The sequence below is a fragment of the Falco biarmicus genome, chromosome 7 (genome assembly GCF_023638135.1).
Source record: "Falco biarmicus isolate bFalBia1 chromosome 7, bFalBia1.pri, whole genome shotgun sequence".
Classification (NCBI taxonomy): Eukaryota; Metazoa; Chordata; class Aves; order Falconiformes; family Falconidae; genus Falco; species Falco biarmicus.
Window position 1 is genome coordinate 41,772,813 of NC_079294.1, and position 8,045 is coordinate 41,780,857.

An 8,045-nucleotide genomic window follows, 5' to 3' on the forward strand; every position below is an offset into this window, starting at 1 on the left:
TAATCGTTAGTTATAAGCCTTAGAAATGTAAAATGCTTCCTTCAGTAAAACATTAATCTTTGCTTTTCTTTGTTCACAGGCATGTGCGTTGGTTATATTTGGCATTTGTGTTGGCCTTCTCAGTTTAGTTCTAATAATTTTCAGTTGGGTTGATCAATAACAGCCGATTGTCACTGTCAGAACTGAGCCTCAGAAGGACAGCGAGAACCAGAGGTGTGTCAAAACTACTGAAACGAATGCTGGACATCCTAAAGAAAACACTGACCAAAGCTGCCTGTGGAAGAAATAGTGCTCTTTTTCACTGCGTTAGTGATGCTCCTTCTTTAATCTTGCATCGCCCTCTTCAATTATTGGTCAATTAGTCTTCGTCATTCTAAAATACTAGTTTTTAATTTTGTAATCATGACAAGTAAAAAGGTCTCTTGAGAATTTCTGCAACACAAAAATGGTTTAGTGCACATGGTGAACATGACGTGCATATGTGCACATGTTATCCTAAGCCATGAAAGACTTCTGTTGCTTGAATAATTTCTAGAATTTCAGCCAGTCATATTAAGAACTTCCTGATTTCAAATGTTTACCCTCATTTATCCTAACATGGATCCAGAAACCAACTGCCTTAGCCCAGTTTAATGGGCACATGATAACATTTTTAAATTGTTTTTTGAAATGCAGTTTTTACACCTCATACTGAAGTCACTTTTAAATTAGAAGGCTTTGCCCATCTAGCTTAATAGCTTTTATAGTAGTATTAGGGAGTATTTCCATTTTGCAGTTAATAACAGACATTTTTCAATGAATACCTGCTTTTGAATATTATTTAGTGTGCTTCACTCTTCCTCCCAGTGAAAGACACTTTCTTTCTTACTCCTATTTTTAAGAGTGTTTCATATTTGAAATTGAGTATTTCTGTACTTTATGTACTGTTGTGTGTCAGAGAAGGTTTGGGCTTGAAAGGTGAAGTTGTGTCTCTGTTGAAGACAAAGGAATTCTTACGTTTATGGAATCCTAATTTTACCTCGGATCTCTGTATACTTCCATGTACCCTTTCATAATTCCTTTTTTTTTTCTAAATGAAATGTGAATGCAATTTTCAACACCAACTGGGCTCTGTTAATATGGTATTGAGAGCACATCACGGAAGTTCCTCATGTTAGTAGAATGAAAGCAGTGGCCCATATCATGGTAAGGGTTTTAAAATTTGTTTCTGTCTGATAGCATCCGATTCCTTTAAAATAGCCTAATCTCTTCAGAGACTTTATGCTCTATGCCCTAAGGGAGCTAAGCCTCCACAGAAACGGCTTGTGTAAAGTTAAGAAATTAGGCCTGAGACCCAAATCGCAGGATTTAGACAGTGAGTAAGTTCTTAATTATTTCCAGATGCAGTATTTCTTTTAATTTAGCTTAGTACTTTTACATCTGAGAAGCAGGAATAAGACACAAGTGAATCATAGCAAAGTAATACATTTATGTAGAATGAAAGCAGCTAGTCAGTGACATTAAAATTAATTTTTCTGTCTGTAAGGTGCACAGTTAGCACTTCAGTTTGACTGTTGCTAGAAAGTCTGCTGAGACAGTTCTGTTAACACGCTAACTTATGTTTACCAGTTGAGATATGGGAGATGCCCCAAAGCCTGGCATGTTTAACTTCTTGCCAGTGGGTCTGTGCTATTAACCTTTTTAATTAGTTAACATTGGATTTGAAAAAGTGATTGATGTGCCAACCTTAACATAACGCTGACCGAATGTGCTTGATCCTCACCTGTCTAATAGGGAGGAACAGTGAATAACAGGGTTGGAATCACTTTCTGTGTTCCTGAGCTGACAAACTAGGATTTCTCATGCTAATAGATCACTCTGCTCTCTCAGGATCCAGAAGATACTTTTCATTTTTGATGGATGGCCTGAAGGCACCCAGGTGTTGCAGCTTGGTACTGCTTCAGGAATCCTTTCTGCCTGGGGAATATCCTTCTATTACAAGTTTAATATAGACGTGTGTGGTGAGGCCTGGGAACTAACTCAGAAGTTTTGGTAGGATCCCAAAGAAAAGGATCCCTGGAAAAGACTGCAGTTATTTTTATGAAGTTTCTAGCAGGGGTTTCATGAGACAAGGTGGGCCATCTAATAGGTTGTCAGTACCAGAAACAGCATGTCTGCCCTTGGCCAGAAGTTCACAACTACTTCTGTGGAGCTGGCAGTGGCTCCTGCTTGGCGTGTTTAACTTGCAGGCGTGACTTATGATTTGTGAGATGTTACCTGCCAGAGAAACGAATGGAGTGAGCTCACTTCAGTGAAGGGGGGGTGGTAGGTAGGAGTGGGACTACCTTTTCGAGCAGCAGCAGCAGCCATTAGGTAGCACGTTTTTCTCATAAAACCTCATGCTTTACCCAGCAGTTCTGCTTCAGCAGGCTGAAGTGTGCGCGTAGGTGATGCCTCTGACGTGAGAGGTCTCTGGTCTCCTCTGATCAAGGGATCGGTCAGGCTTTCTCAGCATTGTGTTAATGTTACTGGTTGAGGATTCCCATCTTGCCTTTAGTCTTGCAGTTCTCCCAGCTTGTGGAACTCTTAATAACCAGATGTAGCTGCCTTCCTGCATGTGGCTACCCTCTAGTAGCTGTGTTTCACAGGCTTCATTACACCGTAGGGATTCATCCATGCGGGGCGTCTCTGGCAGTAGTGTAAAAAGCTAAATACACACCTTGTAAGAGTGTACCTTGAGAAAGCAATGACAGCTGTACAGGAGGAAGTGATTTTGTCTGATTGAACCAAAGCTTTTTAGAAAAGCAGGAGAACTTCATGTGAATGAACTGTAGTATTTTCTTCAGACACTAGAATTTGAGGAGTATTTATTATAAATTTTATGGAAATTGTTTCTCATTTATCATATGCTCTTGTAGCATACTGTTGAGTAATACTCATAGGACATCACTGCAGTCACTTTATTTTAAACTCTAACCAGCAAGACTTAACACGGGAGGCTTAGATTATCTGTGAAGGTACAGAAGGTTGGCAAAGTTCTGCTGAGCTTTTGCTTTTTCCTCCTCACCCTGAGAAAGCAGAGTCTTGCCATGCACTGTAACGCTCTGTGTGTACACAGGCAGTTGGGTTTGTGTGCATCATCTTAAAAATGTGACAGAAAATACCTGAAATACAGTGTTAATTTTACAGTTGATTCTGGTAATGCTATGGAAATCACTACTTTATTGGCTTTTAATCCCTGAGTGTTATCCTAACTAGTGTGGCTATTAACTAACTATCTTAATAGTAGACTTTGGAATGATGAATGCTAGTGTTTGGAGTTAATACTTGATGAGGATGAATGGAAGCAATTCACACCTCTGCTGGAGCTCTATTATTACATTCTGGCTGCAGTGCAGAAAGGATAGCAGCACGGGGGGGGGGGGGGGGGGGGTTACAGAATGTGTATTATCTTTCAACTGAAAAAGCATTAGAAACACTACTACTTTTGAGTTTCCATGATACATAAAATATGGAGAGAGAGAGAGGGGCAGAAAGAGAAAGAATATCTATTTCCAAATTTAGAAAAAGGTATGAGTGTTTTCCACAATGAAAAAGCAGAATAAGGACACTATAATTTATTCTTTGCATCTCCCACATGCTGTTCTGTTTGGTGTGTCTGTGTAAGGGTTTCATTACAATTGTGCACTTCTATGAATTTTTGAGCAAAACAGGCCTTTGATCTGCAACTCTGCTCACTCAAATGCAGATAAATATATTGTTTACAGATACATTTTTTCTTCTGCATTTCCAGTTTTATAAATTTCAGTGGCTCTGTTTTATTACCTGCTGTTAGCATTTTCCAACCTTCTTTTATGAAGATTTGACAGGTATGGATGAAGGGGCCTGCAGCATTTTTGAACTCGCTTGGAAAGGTTGCCTGTCCCCAGCTGAACAAGAAGAACAATGTAGGAGCTGGAAATTAATTGGTTGCCTTTGATTTGTTTTCTTTTTCTCCTATTTCTGTTCCTTGTCCGTTTGAAGGCTGCTCAAATTTCAGGTGGACTGGTAAGCTGGGTGTGGAGAGCATCTTTTGTAAACAGCGTTGTAGGAATGAGAACTGCAAAACAAAGTGCTCTGAACCTGTCTTTGTATTGTGGCAGATGCTTATGGTTTCTTTTCATTTTTCTAAGCAGTTTGTCTCTTAAATACATTTCTTTTCATGGCAATAAGTTTGTTTAAAATTCTCTTTGGTGTTCCGAAAATTGAGACACTGAAACTGCTGTTCTCTCTCTGTCCCTGCTTCCACCTTCCCTGTTGCTTCAGTTTTGCATCGCTGTCAGTTACAGGGCACTGAGCAGGGACATGCTGTTAGCTGAACAGCCCAAGTGATCATGCGGGGGGCGCAGCCTGGGTGAGAGGGTGTGGATCAGGGAAAGCACTGCTGTATCTGTGCCCAGCAGGCTTCATTTTCACCAGGTGTCCACCGCTGCTCATCGCTGATGGTCAGTGCTAGACACAGCCCTTTTTGGTGTGCCCGTCTTTGTTCTTGTGAGAATTTGTCTTTTGGAAACACTGAGACGTCTTAACTTTGTAACATGGGAAGCCTGTGCTGATGTGGAGTTCTTAGATCATTTATACTGTGTGTAATATACTCGAGGTGCCATATTTCCTACCCTTGCAATCCTCCTAATGAGGGTGAAAACACGATGGTGCAGTGGGATCTGTCTGATGGAGCTGCTAGGGCAAACGTTAAATCCTTCACCAGCTCGTAAGTGCATTGTTTGCATGAGGGAGAATATGGGCTCATACGCTGTTACTGTATTTCTCACGCTGCACGAAGTAGCATTTTGGTGTTGATCTGGAGATCAGTGCTCCAGCAGCTTTAGTCCGTGGGGGGTGCAGGGGAGCCGCCAGTCCACGCTTGCCTGTTGTGAGGCTGCTGGCCTCTCCTTTGGACAGGAGTGAGCAGAGTTACAGATCTGTGTGGGTGTTTTGCCTGACCCGGTATGGCCGGTCTCATTTAAAATAAATTCCTAAAACTGATTTTGAGGATTATTTGTGAAGAATCTGAAGCGCTTTTGTTAGTGTCAGCCAATGCGTATTCAGCGTCATGTGTGGTATGTGAGGATGGCAGCATGTCTGTGGTGGGTAGCAGTGTCAGCGCCATCCCCGTGACGGTGGAGGGACACCTCCCTGGCAGTCCAGCTCCTGAGCCAAGGGGAGGCTCAGGATTCAGAGTCCTGCCAATTCAGCAGCCTGGGGTCTTCATGTGGCTTACCCTGATAGTTCTGTAAAATATAGACGGGTGATCGTATTTACCAATGCATCACTACAAATACTTGAAGATTTATCAACTTGTTTCCACGTGTCCCTACTTAAGGAGATGAAAATACTCTGATTTCTGTAGCGGGCATCCTAACGTGCTCTCTAAAGACTGAGATTCAGATCAGTCCAGGAGCTAAAGTAACATTGATAGTTGTAGAACTCCTTTCCCTATTAGATTTGATTTAATGCTTTACCTGAAATTGCTGTTTTACAGCTGGCTCTCATGTTGAAAGCAGCAGTCGTAGATGCTCTACGTACTGAAAAATTTTGATGCGTTTACTGCTACTTCCTAATGACTGCTGGTGGGAGAGCGTTTTCAGTATTACAAAAGTGCTGCCTAATTTCTACAGTTTGTGGTGGTGTTTTTGGTATTTGTGTTTCAGTAGTGATCATCCAACCATGCTTCATGTGCAATTTGACTTCTTTTTAAGAAGTTAATAATTATCTGTATGTAAAAATTGCTTAGCTCGTGTCAAATCTGTATGTTGTACAACAGATTTCCAATTTTGAGTTCTCCCTTCCTCCGATTTCCTGTGGAAGAGCCAGGGCATGTTCCAAAAAATGCAGAAAATAAAGAGCAGTACTTGTGTAACTCATGCAGTTGTCATTTTTGCTTTGTCCGTAACGTGCCTGCTTAGTGAAATAACCGAGGGTTGTTGTCTCTGCTGTTAGGTCCTGATGTGCAGGGATGTTGCTGCTCTAGCCCCAGCTCGGGCTGCAGCATCACTCTCCCAGGGGAGGGTGTCATTCTTAAAAATCATTCCCAGTCTGGTAATGGTGCCATACTTGTGCAGTTCCAAGTGTTCTTGTTCATCTGTGTACTTGTGTGCGATCCCTGCTCTGTTACGCAGGTGATGTCTTGCAGCACCCAGCTTGAAATGGATGCGTGATGTCGTCCGGGAAGCTGTTAGGAATTGCTGCCCCCAGACCTGTCTGCTCTCGGTGCTTCATTGCCCTGCGAACCATGCTCTCCAAAACACAGAGGATGCAGAAAAGAACTTGTCAGCTGCAGTTCTCACTGGACGTCCTTTCAGGTGTTGGTTTCATGGACCGCAAAGCGTGCCTCTTCGGTGCTGTTCTGCTCCCCTCTGTAAAACAAGAGGCCGCGGGAGAGCTCTCGCAGGCTGCAGCCCTGCAGCGTGTTGCCTGACGCCAGCACTGCCTGCAGGCTGTGGACCGCGGGCAAAAAAACTGCTCGTGGAAGCCCCTTTGGGAAGGGCCGGCATGTGCAGCAAGGTGAGGGTCAGCTGGGGAAGGCAGACCGTGTCGTTACGGGGTAGCAGCGGAGGGCTGGTGGTTGCCCTCGGAGGGCTCTGGAGCAGGGGTGCGCTTTTTGGTTGCGGATCGGGGTGCTCTCCTATAGCTGTGACTGGCAGCCTGCGAGCACAGCTCCAAGTGCTTTGCAGGGTCTAAGGGAGTCCTGAATAGAAGCAAAAAATGGGGAAAAAAATCCATTGTTATTGTGCTGCTGGTTCGATTCCAGAGCTGTATGAATGCTCACACACGTGGAAATGAGTATCAGCAAATTTGTATTCGTTTAATGATGTTTGCCCTGACTAAAACCGGTACCAAATAGCCAACCCCCAGCTTTTTCAAGCGTGATGCAGAGTTTTGTCTTGCCTCGCACCAGCTGCTGGTACCTGGTTTTGTTGCCAAGTGGGTCCTGTCCATGCTGGCATCTCTCTTGCCTCCAGCATCACTGCTCGCATGTTCGTGGTTTATACAGCAGCCGCACGACGCCAGGCAGCTCTCCACACCTGGTTTAAATTTAAAGCTCGTTTGCACATGATGTCACACTTTTATTGTCAGCCCAGTGAAGGTCAAGACAGTTCATTTTGGGAAGGTTTGCATTGTTGAGCCTTTACAGTGCTGCCATTAATGCCTTCGCCATCTGACTTACGTCTCCGTTTTCTGGCATGATGTAATTGAAGCCACTAGATACATACGATGAGCGGCGAGGCTGGTGCGGTGGCTGATCAGCCCAGGTCGCAGAACTACTTTTCTGGAGGCTGAGGGTGGAAATTACTGCTCCACGCATCATGTAGCAAATCGTGCATCTGGCCAGAGGAGAGTTAACAAGCCCTGGAAGCTCGGGGCGGTGGTTACAGGCTGTTGCCTTTCAGGAGCCCAGTCTTGCCGCTCCATCGACCGGAGTGGGACGGTGTTCCCAGGAGCACAGTCTCTCCACCCTCCCAGGTAGCTCCACTTGATAATGGGATTTACACACAGGGAAGGAGAAAAGATTTGGGATGTGGTTATGACCCGTAGAGCGTAGAACCCGTAGGGCTGGAGTTGGAGGGTGATGAAAATCTCAGGCCTTATTCTCGCCCCCCCAAGTCATGCTCTGCTGTTCCGTTTACGTGCTGGCCCGGGCGGCTGTAGCGTAGCGTTCCCCCAGCTGCGTTTGTGCAGCTTGTGGCTGGGAATCTCCTGGAGGAAGGGTTTAAGTAGCCTGCATGTTTTATAGCTCCCTCCAGGTCTGGCACCAGGGGTAGCTTGTGGGACACGTGTTTAGACTTTTGCTTTGGGATCTTGGTGAACAACTTCCTTCCCTGTTCAAGTGAGAAATGAGTGAATGCATGCTTTTTATTGTCTGCAATTCGCTTCTCTTGCTCCAAATATCCAAATCAGTATTTGATCCTGCAGGCCTGAGCTTTGAAGAACCTGAGCAGTGAGACAGAATCAGCTTCATGTTGGTGGGAACCAGATGCGGATGCAGAGACAGTCTGGGCAGAAGTTGTGCCATGGGGCTACCGTTA

The 8,045-nt window shown here is 44.3% G+C and overlaps 1 protein-coding gene across 5 annotated transcripts in view; it reads left to right on the forward strand.

Moving 5' to 3' along the window:
* SLC38A6 (solute carrier family 38 member 6) overlaps window positions 1-5,882 on the forward strand; it is a 55,077-nt gene extending 49,195 nt beyond the window's left edge. For all 5 annotated transcript variants that reach the window (XM_056346969.1, XM_056346966.1, XM_056346968.1 and 2 more), the window contains one exon: window positions 80-5,882. In XM_056346969.1, coding sequence (XP_056202944.1) covers window positions 80-160 — 81 coding nt within the window. In that variant the 3' untranslated portion in view covers window positions 161-5,882. The remainder of the gene's footprint in view (window positions 1-79) is intronic.
* The last annotated feature ends 2,163 nt before the right edge of the window (window positions 5,883-8,045 follow it).